Source organism: Neofelis nebulosa, chromosome 3 (assembly GCF_028018385.1).
Source record: "Neofelis nebulosa isolate mNeoNeb1 chromosome 3, mNeoNeb1.pri, whole genome shotgun sequence".
Lineage (NCBI taxonomy): Eukaryota > Metazoa > Chordata > Mammalia > Carnivora > Felidae > Neofelis > Neofelis nebulosa.
In genome coordinates this window covers 139,088,725-139,107,238 of record NC_080784.1, presented here as the reverse complement: position 1 = coordinate 139,107,238, position 18,514 = coordinate 139,088,725, and the positions used below count along the sequence as shown (strand labels likewise).

The window sequence follows — 18,514 nt, the reverse complement described above, 5'->3', positions numbered from 1 at the left end:
TTGTAGAGTCAAGACAGGGAATTTTTAAGAAGGAGGTTATGAATAGCTTCTAAAGAACACTCCACAAAAAAACTCTCCTTCTGAGAGAACTAGAGCTGAAATCTGCTCAAAACTTTTGGGATTCAATTATAAAAGCAATGAGGGGAAAGGGGTATACGGGGTTGCAAGTGGAGAGAGGTGGACTGGTCCCATGCAATTAACTAAGCACCGCTTCTAAACCAATATTGCAAAGGAAGCAATTCACAGATTAAAAAACAGATTAATAACAACAACAAAAAAGGAAAGGACCTAACATAAACAATTTGAAAACTAGTTAATATCATTTTTAAAAACATATTCAGGATGAGAGAGAGAAAGAAAAGACAGAGAGAATATGTGGCAAAACTGATGAATCTGAGTAAAAGACATTTGGGAATTCTCTCCTCCTGTAACTTTTCTGTTTAAAGCATCTCAAAATAAAAAGTTCTATAGAGGCGTGCTCACATGGCTTTGAGGAAAAAATATCTTATGATGTTTTGAAATACATATATTTAATGTTGCATTTAACCTGATCCAACAACTTCACTTACATATTTTCAAAAGACTCACCCATTGAATGGAAGCCTTGCCTGGGTCTGGATACCAGGTGTTCCGGTGAAGTTTGAGTTGCTTGCTATAGACACATATGAAGACTGCTGTAGCTACATAGAAAGAAAGGTAGTTTTAGACCATATTTACAAAAATGCACAATACTCTCAGATATAATGATCAATAAGGAACACAAATTCATCCACTAAAACAGGAAAAACAGTATGGAGAATTTCATACACACTACTTCATGGAGCTCTTCTAAAGGCCCAAACTAATACCAGAGGTGAAAACAACGTGAACATTTTAAAGTACTACATGGTACAAATACAAGAAACTTTTCATAGAGGAGTAAGCATATCAGGATTAAGAAATTCTGGATGAATGACTCAAAAATATTAAGTATTAATTTGTATTGGCTAGAAAAACGCAAGTGTCTACTTGTAAATAAAATAGGCACTATACCGATCATTCATCACATTATAAGTTATAGGGAATGAGAAGTTACGTGAGCAATAAGTTTCTATTTTACATTGATTTCTATACAAGAAAAGAGATGCTGGAGACAAAAATACTAGACATTCATTTTCTAATCAGTGGTCACATTAGCATACTCCATAGTACATTTCATTAAAGTACGCAGGTTTCTTTTCTCTCTTATAATCTGTGTAGATCAACTCAGCAGCTTAGAACATGGTGCTAATTTGCTGGATTCTTACGTGAAAAAGAAAACTTCTATCTGCTTCCTAGAAGCGGCACTCCTAACCCTCACCAGCCAGTTAGATAATACATGGTTTTAACTCTAAAGATGACCAGATGAGAGTATCTGGACAGGTCACTAAAGATGAGTCACCTAGAAATGTATCTCACGGTCTACTTTCCAGGAGCAAGTCAGTGGCATCCTACTCATATGTGAGGAAGAGCTGGATCACAGGGGCAATGTTCTCTAAATGCACTTGGACTCCACCAACTTCAACTTCAACTTCTCTTTGATCTACATAGTCTTGCCCTCTTCCCAAGCTGCTCTCAGTCCCTAAGTGTCTGACTTGCATATGTGACTTGTGCCATTTCTAAACGCTAGAGATACATAAATAAATCCAGAAGTTTTTGTTAGCATCTTAAGATTTTAGAAAGAGGCATTTTCATACTGAGTAAGATGTTTTTGAGTAGTTTCAGAATGTGATAGGATTGCACATCTTAGACCAAATCATCCTTTCTGAAATGCGACGACTCCATTTTTTTCTCATACCTGAGTAACATACTGAGCTGGAAGCACTGCGTAGCCCACATTCCCTGTCCCCGGAGCCGGGGCCAGCACAGTGCCTGGCGGCAGGTTAGTGAGGTTTGGCTGGATCTGTGGCAGTGGTGTGGCAGGCATGATGAGCCGCTGCTGTGGCTGGCTGGTGGTAACTATTTGTGAAGTGGGATTGATCGGTTTGGGAACAACCTTAAAAAAAGAGGAATTTACAAAAGTAAATTTTACAGCCTCTCCATTCAGCATATATCTCTTGTACGTGAATCTTAACTTTCAATTGTAAAACTGAATTGTCTGTTTGGGAGAGACTAGGAAGACAAGTTCTGTGACACTCACCTGTTTGACAGTCTGCGCGGAGACAAGAGGAACTGACATCCGCACGGGAGTGGTATTAACAACCACTGGCTTTGCTTTTGAGAAAAAGGGGAGGAAGCACAATTTATTTTCAGAAAATAGTGCTTGAAACATTTAAGATACTTAGTTCTCTCAAGATATCCTGATAAAAGAGCTTAAAGAATTTCATTTATTTCCTGTCTAGAGCACTCTTTAATCAAGATAGTTACCTTTTCAAAATTCCTTAGCCCATCTACCAAGGACCGTATATCTCAGGGAGCTCCAGTCTATCCGCCTGCTAAGGGAATGTTCGTCATTCAAGACAGTCTACTGAAAATATTTCAATCTGTACTCAGGTGATTTAAACATTCCCTAGTAAAGCCAGTCAGATGAAATGTTGTATAAATTTTAAAAAACTGCCATTCAGGAGCTTGAGTCACAATGCTGTTCTGTATTCTAATTGCCATGTTTGTACCGAAACCAGAGAAGATATCATTTTTATAGTATAATACATTATTTACCAGAGTACCTACTAAAAGGCAGCACAGCATGAAGGTTAAGAAGATGGTCTCTTAAGTCATAACACCCTTGGGGGTTCAAATCCCAATTCTGCTGCTTTCTAACTCTCTTTGCCTGTACTCCATCTACAACATGGGGATAGTACCTCCGTTACAGAGTATAAAGATTAAATATGTTAATCTATGAACATTTATTAGAACAGTGTCCAACAAATAGTAAGTGCTCAATAAATGTTAGTTGCTCAATAAATGTGATTATTGTTATTACAACCAACATTACTCTATAAATGGCATTGTAGACAGTGTTCCGGGGAAACTAAAGTATACAGACACTTGCTCAAAGAGGTTACACTCCAAGTAGAGCAGATGAGACATATACCAAATAAAATAAACATGATTAAAAAAGAGAAAGTGCTGCAGAGTCCGAGGGAGACAGAATGTATGTCTGACTGGCAGAGGATATGGAATACTGAAAGAATGCATGGCAGGTATTGTGTCCGAGGTGGGTCGTGATCAATGGTCAGGTTGCAGAGAGGGCACACAAGTTGGAGCAGGACATTCCATGAAGAGGTAGAAGCATGAGCAGTGGAGGCCTGATGCTGGGAAGCAGCAAAGCATTTCACAAAATGTTAGTGAACAGACCAGTCTGGTTGGAACCTAGGGTTAAAGTAGGCAAGCACAGGTCTTTAACGTTAGGGTAGAAATCTACATATTTAATCTGCATTTTTAATTCAGTAGGCGATGAGAAGTTTCTGAGGATTTTGAAGTACAGAAATATTACTTGGAATAGCACAAAAAGAAACCGTATTTGGCCACAGTGTATAAAACAGAATGGAGTTCCACAAAACAAGGAAAGTTAGAAGAGTGCACAAACTGAGGGTCTACTTGGGATGGCACAGCTGGGGACGGACAGGAGAGAGCAACTGCAAAAGAGAAGGTGAAAGTGAAAGGAACCACCCAAGAGAGGGCAGAAATTGCACGTTATTGGGGAAGAAAATGTAAGTCAGTGTGAAGCTTCCAAGTGGCCAGAAAAAGGACAGCAACCAGATGGAAAACCTCAAGCGTGAGATGATTTGAAGGGAAGATGAACCCTGACATAGAGACAAACTATGATGAAATGGACGAGAGAGGCTGGCACTAGACCTGTATGTTTGGACCAAAAGAAGTACAACCTTTCAAATTGCTTCCTGCCATTTCCACAGTCTAAAAAAGGGATTTAAGAAGACAGGAAGGATAGCCCGTTAGGTTTTATTTATGCAAAAAGGCCTAGAGCCTGGTCTGAAAGAGAGAGCTTGAGATAATGGGATCTAACAACAAAAGAGAAAGAACACACTTCCTTAGATAAAAAGGCTGGGAGGGCTGATGGCTGAAGACAGAAGGCTGAGAGTCCCGGAAGAACATTAGACAGTTCTCTGACCTAAAGAGAGCAGGCCCCTGCAAGCAAGGGGACAAAGGGAAAGGGTAGGGTAAGTGGGGGACCTCCAGAAAGTGTTTGATCAGTGGTGATGACTGCATCTCTCTCAATACACTAAAAACCACTACACTGTATGCTTAACAAGGGTGGATGCTATAGTCAACACAAATTCTATCTCAATAAAGTTGTCATACAAAAAGAGTACATGACCATGAATTATAGAAGCAGTGACATCGGATACCTAATTTGAACTTACTTCCTGTTCTGAGTCTCTTCAGTTACTTCAGTTTTATTTGGTTAAGTTATACTAACCACTACAGACTGATCTCAGCAGTACTAAAAAGAATTAAAGGAAATTATAAGACTGAATTCCTGCTTGGAACACAGAAGAACAGACTCCCTACTCCACTTGCTCCTTGGAGAAGAGATGCTGGCCATTGTTCCATGGACACATACAGCAGTGATTCTGAAGTGACTCCAACAACCAGAGAAGGTAAGAATTTCCTGGTGGTCTCTGAAACAAAGGGAAGGAGCGTGTGGCCTGCCTTCAGTCACATGAAATGACAGATGCAGATGATTTTTATTTGGATAATAAAGAAAGGGTTAACTGTCTCCGTGTGTGTGTGTGCGTGTGCACGCACCCGCGTGCGCGCGCACACACGCACACAGGACTAGAAAATCTGGGAACTCTAGGTTTACGTTAGCTTTGCATCTGCATGCTGAGTTTTCACTAAAACCTGGGAAATGAAGACAATAAAAAATGAAATGGCCAGAAAAGAGAACATTACAAATCACCTAGGGAAAGGGGGACATATTAATGTTATAGAACTACATCACCAGTCTCTATTTCTCCTCCCCCTCAACTTTTGAGCACAGTCCCACATTACTATTATTGCCATTTTCACAGAAACTGGAATAATCTTTTCTTTTTTAGTCTTTAACAGAAATTCTGAACAATCTTGTTAGAATAGCCTCATTCCAAATTTTAGAAACCATACGTGCAAGTGTTTAAGGCTTTTTAATTTCTTAAATTGACTTTCTCACCAAGATGGTAGATTACATTCTAAAGAGATTAACCATGAAGTCTTCTGGATCTTTCTAGTGTGTGGCCTGCTATCCAACCAGCAGTTAACATGGTAGAACCTTTGAATACTGGCTTTGGTGGGAAATGTACAAGATGACCCTAACCCCCTTTGGCATAAGGAAATCCCTCACTGGAAATTAAGCCCTTATAAAGACATATTAGTACATTCATGAACGAGAGCAACTAGTTTTCATGTATCTCTAATAAAAATTATAAATTTAATTCATTATTCCTGCAAAATAATATATATTATATATACCTAGGTCTCTTATGGGATAGGAGAACAAAAAAAGAAAAATATGGGTGGACATAAGGGAAATTGCATGGGTGGTTGTGTATGTGAGCGGGCCCGAAAAGGGTATATACAGGAATAACTGAAGGAGCTGGAAAGGTAAAGGGGAGGACAGGGAGGGAAAGTTGAAGGTACAAGGCAAAAAAAGAAAGAAGCAGAGAAATAGAAAAAGGTGTGTGTGGGGAGGCGGGGTGGGTTTCCAGGAGGCAAACAGCCTAAGTAGAGAGAGGCAGAAAGGTAGATAAAAACTTAGAAAAGGAAGTACCAGTAATTAGAATTATGCAGTATCCAACCTATTCATGTACTCTTCCTGGATCTTTAGCTTCTTTTCTACTTATACCAAAGGCTTATTATTGACTAAAATTAGTGTTAACATCACATTGGAAATGGATCTCAGCATATAGTACACATACAAACACACACATAAAATATAACAACTGTATCTCACGATTGCTTCACATCATTGGGATTATCCAGGTACACTGGACTTGCAGCACCTCTTTTAGTACCCTGCTAAGTTTAAGTACTGAGAGAATATAAAACTTGACTCCCTTAGTCAGCAATATGCAAGTGTCATTTTCCTTTCATTAAGAATACTGTAATAAAAGATTTTCTTCTAAAATCAGCTTGAAGAGGGATTAGAAAATAAAACTACTTGATAGGTCTAATTTTAATAGAATACAAACTAAAATACTGTTTCCTTCACATATCCTCTATTTTCTCCCATCAGTAATTTAAAAAATAGATAGGTTTTTTCTTCCAGTTTCCCTTAGTGAACTAGCTATCGGCAATATGTTGCTCCAACCCTCTGATCCCTTAATCAAAATGAAAGAGGAAACAAGTGATCTTTAATTCTGCTATTTACATCCAGTAAATAATAAGTCATTTACTTGCCATCAACTGCTTTGTGACATTGAAGGGATACGCAGCAGTCTTCCAAGACCAAAAATCAGGCCCTAAATCATAAACCGTCCTGAGCCTTTCATACCATTCAATTGTTAACAAGTAGATAAATATGGAGAGCGGTTATGTGTGTGAGTCTATGTATAGGTATCGGGCGGTAGGAAGGGTTAAACACAAACAGAAAACGGAAGGACTACAAACAGGCATATCCTCCAAAAGTACAACTGAGCAAAATAACAGAACATTTTAAGTGCTTTTTATTAGCAACTACAGATTCAAAATAAGTAAAGGATGAAAGTGGTGCAAAGTTCTTATTTATCATTTATACTTTGCCTACTAGTCATTTCAATTGACCCAAACCCTATCAAACAGCTTCACAGTTTAGAAAACAAGATAAATAATTTGGTTTCATCTAAATTTGTCCCACTAACGTAGATGGTAGGCTTACAAACCAGCAATATAATGGCTACGCACAAACTGATGAATAATTCTGATTGTCTGGTAGTATAGTACACCGTGTACCAACTTCTAGCAGAGTGAAATACTATATTTATATACAACTATGATTCTATTTTGCGGCTTTCTGCAACAGTTGCTGAATTCATACTGTCGGCTGAAATGCCATACTTAATCAGGCTTTCAGCGAGAAAAGGACCAATGTTCTTTAATAATGTTCAAAGAATTAATGACTGTTTTTAAAAAATGGTTACTAACCTTGCTGGAGAGGTTGAGTGTTTGTACTGGGATTCTGACTAACTGGCTGGGTGGAGCTACTGGCTGTTGTGGCAGTAACAAGTCGGACATAATGAAACTTGCTTCCAGGCACTTGAATCTGCTGGACATTGGGAGCAGTTGCCAGAGGAATAATTGTCTTAAACTGTGATGTGCTCACGCCTCCAACAGTGATGGTCTGCACAGCTGATTTCACTGCCTATTAAACAATACAACACGGCTATCGTTAATCTGGGATTGAACTTGCCTACTCTTTTAACTTATGACAATTGCTCAGGTAAAAAAGTATGTTCCTGTATTTCATCAAAAGCTGTTGAAAGGAACAACCTGTTCAAAGAGAAATGAAAAGAATAGTAATGAATACAGGAGTGAAACCAAAATCGGCGAGTTCTACCTTCCATCTCTAGTAGTTACTTCCTTGAGAGTCCAGGTCAGGTGACTTGCTATGAAGAAATCATTACTTAAATTACAAGAACTTACTCAGTTTTGTTAATATTTATAAGAAAAGAATTATTTTAAACCCCAAGAATTTAGCTTCATATTCAACATAGAGAAAAGAGGATGCAGACACTTGGCTTTATTTATTGCTACCCACCAAATTAACTATGACAAATTTCATTTTCACGTGTTCTAAAGAAGAAACCCAAAAGAAAAGCCCATCTTATACCCTCATTAAGTCCAGTCAATTCAACTGTATCTGCAGATACAAATGTAGCCACTAACATATGGGTAAGGGGTCAAATTCAGTCCAAAACTACCCCAATTTTGGTTGTCTAACAAAACGAATTTTGGGAGATTCAAACTTGAGTCAATATAATCATTTTAATCCTTTCCTTCATTCTGATAAACAGCAATGTGACTTCCCAAAAAGCTAAATGAAACATCAGAGGCAGAACAGAATAAAAGTCTCTCAAGATGTCTTCAGTTGGTGTTTAATCAACATACAACAGACTGTCCTACAAAGGTCTAGGCCAGATTCTCAACCAGTTCTATCGTGTTATTATTATATCCCCACCTATTTGTCAAAGAGCCCTCATGCTAAAAGACCACTCACTGATGTTGGAAATCTATATTATGTGGATAATAATTTATGAAAGAATAATTCTTAAGAATTTGAACATTTTCATAAAAGCCTAGAAGAGAGAGAGAGAGACAGACAGACAGAGAGAGAGAGAGGAATTCATTTAGCATGGAAACTCTACAAGCCAAAAGTCAAAGGAGATTACTTCATAAAACGAGTCACACATTATCACTGGGCAGCGGTACCACAACGCAGATCTAAAATAAAGATAAGAGACAAGAGACACAACCGTCATTCGGTTAAATGAAAACATAAAGCTTAAGAAAAGGGATAAAATGTGTACATATGGAAGCTACTGAAAAATCAAGCAAGCACGAGACAAGTATGTACAATGATGCAAGAGACACGTATCAGCTCAAAATGGGAAAAAAAATACTATCTTAAGGCGCCTCAAGCATAGATTTATTAGATACTTAATATGAATAAAGAATAGTGCTTTTAATACTCTAAGATGAGCTGTTTTAAATCTAGCAGCCACATTATGGGCTAGGTATAGTGTAGCCCAAGGACAGAGCCTAGTTTGGGTACATTTGCATAGCATGCCTTTTTCCAACTCTTTCAATTTTTCTGCATCCTAAGCTTCAAGCTACAACTCTTACAAGATGTACAGAATTGGGTCTTCAAAACAAAAATCAGATCTGACTGTATGTTTAAATCGTTTATGTCTGTTTACATCTAACAGACTTACTTAAAGACCTGCATTTAAATCCACTGTTGTACTGTTTTCTATTTGAACCACCTGTTCACTTCCATTCTTTTTTCTCTTTCTTACCTTCTGTGTTACTTTATTATTCTATTCCTCCTCCCTGTATTAGCTTTTTATTTATACATTGTGTTGCTAATCTTTTAATGTGACCCTAGAGATTACAATGGACAATGTAGGAATTAAATCAGTACTTTACACATCACCCAGGAAATGAAAAGAACCACTAAACACGAATACCATTTACTTACTGTTAAGTATTTTAATTCTACATATAATAATTGAAAAAAAAATTTTTTTAATGTTTATTTTTGAGAGACAGAGAGGCAGAGCATGAGCAGGGGAGGGACAGAGAGAGAGGGAGACAGAATCTATAACAGGCTCCAGGATCCACGCTGACAGCACAGAGCCCAACACAGGGCTCGAACCCAGAAACTGTGAGATCATGACCTGAGCTGAAGTCGGACGCTTAATCAACTGAGCCACCCAGGCGCCCCTCTACATATAATAATTTTAACTCCACAGGGCATTAATTTACGTATACTCACAAATTTACCCTTTCTATATCATCCTGCTTCAAAGTACGAATGATTTTCCTTCTGCCTAAAGAGCGCACTTGAGGATTTCCTTCAGTGTGGGTCTGCTGATGAGGAATTCTTTCCGTTTTGTTTCTCAAAAAATGTCCAGTTATTTGTATCTCATTTGTTGATAAACTCATCTACTAAATTCTTTTTTTAAAATATTTATTTATTTTTGAGAGAGACAGAGACAGAGACAGAGCACGAGCTGGGGAGGGGCAGCGAGAGAGAGGGAGACACAGAATCTGAAGCAGGTTCCAAGCTCCAAGCTGTCAGCACAAAGCCTGACACAGGGCTCGAACTCACGGACCAAGAGATCATGACCTGAGCCAAAGTAGGACGCTTAACCAACTGAGCCACCCAGTACCCCTCATCTACTAAATTCTTAATCTCAGTTTTATGTTTTCAATTTGAAAATATTCACCTGATTCCTTTTTTTTAATTGAGGCATACTGGACACACAATGTTCCATGAGTTTCAGGTTCATCAGATTCCTTCTTACAGTTTCTTTCTGCTGAAATTCTTCATCTTGTTACATTTCTGAATATATTAATCTTAGTTATTTTAAAAGTCTGAGTCTGATAACTCCATTATCTATATTTCTTGGTTTTGAATAATTTGGTCTGGTTGCCTGGTGACCTGATGATTTCTGATTCAATGCCGGACATTGTTTACAAAAAATTAAAGACATACTTTGAGGCTCTGAATGATGTTATATTCCTCCAGGGATAATTCACTTCAGCTTCTGGCATGCAGTTAAAAGTAGGGGCAGATCATCCTAAACCAATCACAAATTGAGCAGTTTGAAGCACAGCTTCAATCTTCCATAGGCCTGGTCTATTTCTGGTTCACTCTTCCCCTATATATTACATCAGTGGTCCCAACTAGGAATGTGGTGTTTACAGGCTTCCACCTCCTTGGCGGGCCTGAAACCAAATTTTTGTTCATGAGATCCAGAAGACTGACAGATCCACTCAGCTCCTTAATCTCTCTGTAGCCACTTTCTGTTCATCACTTCAGTCTCTCAGCCATAACTTACAAATCAGCAAATGATCTAAGAAGTGTCATAGTGAACATGAGGCTGACTTCACTAGGCTTCCCTTTATTTCATGAATGTTACTTCAAACAGATTTTTAAAATGTTTTTTCCCCTGCTTTTTAGTTGTTTTTAGCAAGACAGTTGGTCTCCAACAAGCTAGTTCTGTATAGCCAAAAATAAAATACCAACTACTTGGGTTTTAATCTAGGCTACAACACTCCTTTGTTGTGTGACCTTATGCAAGTAACTGAACTTCTCTGTGTTCAGTTTCCTCATCTGAAAATAATACCTTTCTTATAGGACTGCTGCAAGGATTAAATGAGTTCAATCATATGAAGTGCTGATAACATCACATATTATAATGCTCAATAAATGTGAGCTGCTATTTGTATCATCATTATGCCCATTACAGAAGGGAAAAACTGAAGCTCAGAGAGATTAAGAAATTTCCCCAAGGTCATAGAGCTAATACAAAGTAGCAGAGCCAGAATTTGAACCAGACCCAACTCCAAGGGCCATTCTTTTAAGTAAGACATCATAATGCCTCCAACTTTAATGCTTAATCAACAGTTATTAAATGACTTAACAAAACTAAATAGTATCCAGTCCTCAAGAACTGTTAAGAACTAAAGCTGCATATTTGTCTCTAAGAAACTTTGAAACTATTTTTTATTCAGTATGCTGAATATAAGTATAAACACATTTTTTAAATGTTTTTAAGACAATTTCAGACTCACAAGAAGTTACAAAATGAATACAGAATTCCCATACTTTCCCCAATAGGCTAACATCTTCCATAATCATAGAACATTATCAAAATGTACCAGGAAATTGGTACAATACCATTAATTACAGAACAGAACTTATTTTGGATTTCCGAGTTTTTATATGCATTTTTGGAGGATGTATGCAAAAGACTGTATAGACTTTGTAATCAACATTACCATCAAGATACAAAATTGTTCCATCATGACAAAGAAACTCTCTTGCACTACCCTTCATAGTCACACCCTCCTCCCCAACCCTAACTCTTGACAAACTCTGATTAAATTGCATTTTCCGAACACCTGAAATACTTGGTAACATACAACAGTTACTATTTTTGCAAAAGACAGAAGCACTGGAATACAACTAACTTCTTTGAGGATTTACAAGTTAGTCCCTTCCTTTAAGTACAGTGGTCTGAGAAACTCCATGTGAATGCCCCTCTGAACATACAACATTACCAGAAAAACAGCTAATGTGCATTCAATAAGAATCCTCAGTATCGCTATTTCCTGATTAACATCCTTGACAGCTGGGTTAAAAACCAGCTATCTTAATTTAAATTCAGATAGCAACATTTAACAGGTATTAAGGGGCTGCCCTAAAATACATGGACTTGAAAGATTTCCTTATTTGTACTATTTCCTAAGCTATCTCTATTTACAAATTAATATCATAATTATGTGTTTAAAAATAAGTGTCTTTGAACGTTATTTTCCAATTAGCAAATGGCAAAAGTCTTTGCTTAATTCAAGTTTACCTATAAGGAAAGGAATAAAACACTCTTCCAGTTCTGCAAATGAGGACTCTTATTCTATCTGGTAAAGCTGGAGAGATAAAGAGGGAGAGAGGGAGGGACAGAGGGGGAGAAAGAAAGAGAAAGAAACAGACTCAACCAATACTCTAAAACAATGAGTTTGCAGAGTTCCATATTTGGTTCTGTTTGTAAATACTGCTTAGAAATCATTGTTTGGACATATGGGCTTTGGTTCCAGTTAGTCTCAGTCTTGTGTGTATTTTGGCAAGCAAACCTAATGCTTTTATATCTTTGTTTCTCTTTTGTACAAGGGAGAACATTACCACTAAATGAAATCTGTATAGCACTTTGAGACACCTGCACAAATCGTACTGTTTCAAACAGATGTTAAGATGGCCTTTGTTTAATCTAATGCAAAATCATAACAATATTTTCCTTAATGCTAACTAGGTAGTGTTTACTAAAGTGTGTTTGTTTCACTGAACATTAGCTCTTCAGGATTAGTTATTACATGAAACAGTCTACTTTGTCAAATTAATTTATGAAACCCTAAAGTAAACAATGTTAAACAAAAGCCTTCTCAGAGTCCTTACTATGCTAATGACCACTATAAAGTTCCTAGATGGGTATGGTATAGGATGCTTCTCAAACTTATTTAACAGTAGCATTTGGAGGGGAAATTTTTCTTTTTTTTCTTTTTTCTTCCTTTCTTTTCTTTCTCTTTTCTTCTTTCTTTCTTCCTTCCTTCCTTCCTTCCTTCCTTCCTTCCTTCCTTCCTTCCTTCCTTCCTTCCTTTCTTTCATATATTGGTGCCAAGAGAAAGACAGACAGTATCATGTAAAGACACCCTACAAACTCATTGTTCTAAGAGTACTGGTTGAGTCTGTTTCTTTTTCTTTCTCCCCCTCTCTCCTTCCCTCCCTCCCTCCCTCTTTATCTCTCCAGCTTTACCAGATAGAATAAGAGTCCTCATTTGCAGAACTGGAAGAGTGTTTTATTCCTTTCCTTATAGGTAAACTTGAATTAAGCAAAGACTTTTGCCATTTGCTAATTGGAAAATAATGTCCAAAGACATTTATTTTTAAACACATAATTATGATATTAATCTGTAAATAGAGATAGCTTAGGAAATAGTACAAATAAGGAAAGTATCACAAAAGCTGTAATATAAAATGTTAGCACAGACATAATAAATCCTAAGCAACTTGCACCATAAATACTTGTGAAATCTCTTAAAGTAGCAATCTGTATGTATTTCTACATAGAATATGACTTGAGACTCATTTTGAATCTAGGTAAATGGCAGCTAAGTTCAGCATAATTTTGTAAGAGGAAAGAACTTATGTTTTTCTTTTCTTTTTTATTGAAATATAATTGACATAACACTGTATTAGTTTTAGGTATAAAGAATAATGATTTCATATATGTATATATTGCAAATTGATTACCACAATAAGTTAACGTCCATTACTGAACATAATGAGATTTTTCTTGTGATGAGAAGTTTTGGGATCTACTTTTTGAGATCTACTCTCTTAGCAACTTTGAAATATACACTATTGTTAACTAAAGTTATGCTGTACATTACATTCCCAGAACTTATCTTAGAAAACTAACTGGAACTTTGCACATTTTGATCACCTTCACCCATTTTACCCACCACCACCACCCCCACCTCACAGCAAACACCAGTCTGTTCTCTGCATCTATGAGTTCCTTTTTCTTTTTCTTTTTTAAGATTCCACATATAAGTGAGATCACAGTTATTTGTCTTTCTGTAGCTGACTTACTTCATTTAGCATAATTCCCTCAAGGTCCTTCCATGTTGTGGCAAATGGCAGGATTTTATTCTTTTTTTTATGGCTGAATACTAGTCCATTCATTATATATAAGATACACCACATCTTCGTTATCCATCCATCTGTCAAAAGACACTTAGCTTGTTTTCATGTCCTGGCTATTGTAAATAATGCTGCAATAAACATTAGAGTACAGACATCTTTTCAAGATGGTTATCTTACTTCCTTCAGGTAAATACCCAGAAATATAATTGTTGGATTGTATGGTAGTTTTATTTTTAATTTCGTGGGGGGTGGGGGGGCTCCACACTGTTTTCCAGGGTGGCTGCACCAGTTTACATTCCCACCAACAGTGCACCAGCGTTCCCCTGACGCTTGTTTCTTGTCTTTGCTAACAGCCATTCTAACGGATGTGAGGTGGTATCTCACTGTGGTTTTGATTTGCATTTCCCAGGTGATGGTGAGCACCTTTTCATGTGCTGACTGGCTATTTGTATGGCTTCTTTGGAAAAATGTCTATTCAGCTCCTCTGCCCATTTTTTAATTGGATTGCTTGGTTCTTCTCAGTTGAGTTCTAGGAGTTCTTTATATATTTTCAATATCGCCCCTTTCAGATATATACTTTGCAAATATTTTCTCCCATTCCATAGGTCACTTTCCCATTTTGTTGATGATGTTCTTTGCTGTGCAGAAGCTTTTATGTTTGATATAGTCACACTTACTTATTTTTGCTTTTGTTGCCTTTGCTTTTGTTATCAAATCCAAAAAAATCACTGCCAAGACTGATGTCAAAGACCCTTATTATTTCCTTCTAGGAATTATATGGTTTTAGGTCTTATGTTCAAGTCTTTGATCTATTTTGAGTTTATTTTTGTGTATAAGATAATAATACAGTTTCATTCTTTTGCATGTAGCTGTCCAATTTTCCTAACACCAGTTACTAAAGAAACCATACTTCCCCCATTGTATAATTTTGGCCCCTTGGTCATAAATTAATTGACCATATATATGTGGGTTATTTCTAGGCTCCCTACTCTGTGCCACTGATCTGTGTATCTGTGTTTATGACAATACCATACTGTTTTGATTACAACAGTTTTGTAATATAGTTTAAAACCAGGACATTGTAGGGTTCCATATTAATATAGCTTTTAAAAATTTATGGTGAAATGTTTACAGAGTTTATCATCATGGAAAAACTATGTTTACAATAACCTAATTCCCAAACTTCAGGTTATTAAAACCCACCAAGAAGCAAATTTGCAAGCTGTAAAATGCTTCCAGGCTAAGAAACAAATGAGAAGATAAGAAGAGATAAATATTGTATGTATTATATGACTAATGTCAGAGTCAAACCTTGAGATGAGTTCCAGAACTTTCAGCACTCTTCTACTGACTGGTGAAATATTATGAAATAGGCATAGGCATTCTTGTGCTATTTTTTCACAGATATTAAGCCACCTTAAGTGTATTTACAGTTATGAATTACAGTGACAAGGATGAGTAATTTAAATATATTAGTATCTACAGAAGCATTCAAGGAAAGGGTTAAATGACCATAACAGGCAAAATTAGACAACCTGCTCTATAAGCATCAGCCTTATACAAATCAGAAGCCAACCCTACTAAAAATTAAAACATTATCAAGATAGAGTAAATAAAATAGCATGGGATTGGCCTAGGAGCAGAATACTAAAGATCAAAAGAACAGATAAAAGAACCTATATAACAAACAAATGAACAAAGAAAAAAAGAGACAAACAAAAAACAGACTCTTGAATACAGAGAACAAATTGGTGGTTGCCAGAGGGAAGGTAGGTAGGGGGATGTGTGAAATAAAGAGGATTAAGGGCACACTTATTGTGATAAGCACTGAATAATGTACAGAATTGTTTTATCATTATATTGTACACCTGACATTAATATCACACTGTATGTTAATTTACTTCAATAACAAAAAGAAGGGGAAAAAGGAAAAAAAACTACAGAACAATAACTATAGCTACAGATTATGACATAGGTGAATCTTACACATTATGTTGTAAAGCAAGTTTCAAATTATTAAATTAGGTATTATAACAAAAATGATTTTGAAATAAATTATTTGGAGAAGGAAAAGAGCCTATATATAGAACAGTTCATGATGAAAGCTGGCATTTCAAATCAACAGAGAATGATGAGCTATTCGGTAAATGGTACGAATTAGCTATTCGGTCTGAAGAAAAAGAACTGGATCCCTAGAATTCATTCCATGTAATAAGTTTCAAATAGATCAAAGATTCAACCTTAAGAAAACACCAAAACCAATACTGCCATAAAGCCAGAGACGCAGACCAATGGAACAGAATAGAGTCTACAAATAAACCTGCACATATATGGTCAAATGATTTCTGACCAGGGTGCCAAGACCATTCAGTGTGAAAAAGACAAAGGGTGTCAGGAAAACTGGGTATCTACACGCAAGAGAATGAAGTTGGATCCTTTGCCAGGATCCTTTGCCAACATCATATAAAAAAATGAACTCAAAAGAGATCCACGATCTAAATGTAAGATGTAATACTAAAAACCTCTTAGAAGAAAAACATATGGTGATGCTTCATGACATCGGATTTGGCAATGATTTCTTGAATATGAAACTAAAAGCACAGGAAATAAAAGAAAAAATAGACAAACTGGACCTTCATGGAAATATTTAAATTTTGTGCTTCAAAAGACACTGTCAACAAAGTAAAAAGCAACTCAGAGAATGAGAGAAAATACTCACTAATCATATAGCTGATGAGGATTAAGATCCAGAACAAAGAACTTAAAAAAAAAAAAGTTTTTAAAGTGCATTTATTTATTTGGAGAGAGAGAGAGAAAGAGAGAGCTCACAAGCACGTGAGGGGAAGAGAGAAGGAGAATCAAAATCCAAAGCAGGCTCCACGCCATCAACAGAGCCTGATGTGCGGCTTGAACTCACAAACTGTGAGATCGTGACCTGAGCTGAAATCAAGAGTCAGACGTTTAACTGGCTGTGCCACCCAGGCGCCCCTAAAGAGAGAACTTTTAAAACTCAAACAAGCAAATGGATTCAAAAATAGGCAAAGAACTTGAAAAAACATTTCTTGAAAGACATACAGTGGACAATAAATACATGAAAAAATATTTGAACATCACTAATCATTATGGAAATGCAAATCAAAACTACAATGAGATACTACCTCACACCCATTAGGATAGGTACTATCAAAAAAAGTGTTGATGAGGGACGCCTGGGTGGCTCAGTTGGTTAAGTGTCCACTTCGCCTCAGGTCTTGATCTCGCGGTTTGTGAGTTCGAGCCCCGCTTTGGGCTCTGTGCTGACAGTTCAGACAGCTGACAGCTCAGCTGGAGCCTGCTTCGGATTCTGTGTCTCCCTCTCTCTCTGCCCCTCCCCAGTTCATGCTCTGTCTCCATCTCTCAATAATAAATAAACATTTAAAAAATTTTTAAATAAATAAAAGTGTTAATGAGAATATGGAGAGGGGCACTTGGGTGGCTCAGCTGGTTAAGTGTCAGGTCATGACCTCACAGCTCGTGAGTTCAAGCCCCACGTTGGGCTCTGCGTTGACAGCTCAGAGCCTGGAGCCTGCTTTCAGATTCTGTGTCTCCCTCTCTCCCTGTCCCTCTCCCACTGGCACTCTCTGTCTCTCTCTCTCTCAAAAATAAATAAATATTAAAAAAATTTAAAAAAAGAATATGGAGAAACTGGAACCCTTGTACATTAATTACATTGTAAAATGGTACAATTGTTGTGGAAAGTACTATGATGTTTCCTCAAAAAATTAAGCACAGCATTGCCATGTGATCCAGAAATTCCACTTCTGGGTATACAACTCAAAGGAATTGAAAGCAGGGTCTCCAAGAGATATTTATACATCTATGTTTATAGAAGGATAATTAAAACGTGGAAGCCACCCAAGTGTCCATCAACAGATGAATACACATAAAATAAAATGTTATTTAGCCTTAAAATGGAAGAAAATTCTGACATATACTACACCACTGGTGAACCTTAGAAACATTACGCTAAGTGAAATAAGCAAAGCAAAAAGACAAATACTGTATGATTCTGCTTACATGAGGTACTTAGAGTAGCCAAAATCACAGAGACAGAAAGTAGAATGGTGGTGGCCAAGAGCTGGTGGGAGGGAAGAATGGCAACTTGTTATGCAATGGGTACACAGTTTCAGTGTTCCAAGAGATAGCGTTCTGAAGATGAACGGTGGGGATGGCTGGACACCAGGATGAATGCACTCAATACCACCGAACTATACACTTAAAAATGGTTAAGACAGTAAATTTTATGGTGTGTGTACCCTACCCAAATAGATATCCACTTTGCAAGATGGGCTATGAAAAGCAGTCAGGATAAAAATGATATAGAGGCTAATATTAATTTAACCATTTCATAAAGTTTAAAGAACAAGTCTATCTGTTCTTGTACTTAATGTGTAATAAAAGAATATTGTATGTAAAATAAATAAAATACAGCCAAATAACTTTTAAAAATGAATGCATATTTTATAATATTGGAGTAAGGAAGACTTAACTAGATATAGCTCAAAAACTCAAAATTCATAAAGACACTACAATATTTTAACTAATTTCATGTGCAATATTTCTGCAAGGAACAGAAACAAGACAAAGCCAACTGGGAAAAATGTTTGTAAC

At 36.9% G+C, this 18,514-nt stretch overlaps 2 protein-coding genes across 7 annotated transcripts in view; both read right to left on the bottom strand.

Moving 5' to 3' along the window:
• Positions 1 to 18,514, bottom strand: part of LOC131507383 (placenta-specific gene 8 protein) — a 196,861-nt gene that overhangs the window by 50,176 nt on the left and 128,171 nt on the right. The window lies entirely within an intron of this gene.
• The window catches only part of LIN54 (lin-54 DREAM MuvB core complex component), a 69,227-nt gene that overhangs the window by 11,473 nt on the left and 39,240 nt on the right, over positions 1 to 18,514 (bottom strand). For 5 of the 6 annotated variants that reach the window (XM_058722080.1, XM_058722084.1, XM_058722081.1 and 2 more), the window contains 4 exons: positions 7,081 to 7,297; positions 2,159 to 2,232; positions 1,817 to 2,014; positions 589 to 680 (listed from right to left, as the gene is read on the bottom strand). In XM_058722080.1, the coding sequence (XP_058578063.1) occupies positions 589 to 680; positions 1,817 to 2,014; positions 2,159 to 2,232; positions 7,081 to 7,297 (581 nt within the window). The remainder of the gene's footprint in view (positions 1 to 588; positions 681 to 1,816; positions 2,015 to 2,158; positions 2,233 to 7,080; positions 7,298 to 18,514) is intronic. The other variant, XM_058722082.1, reaches the window with a different exon arrangement.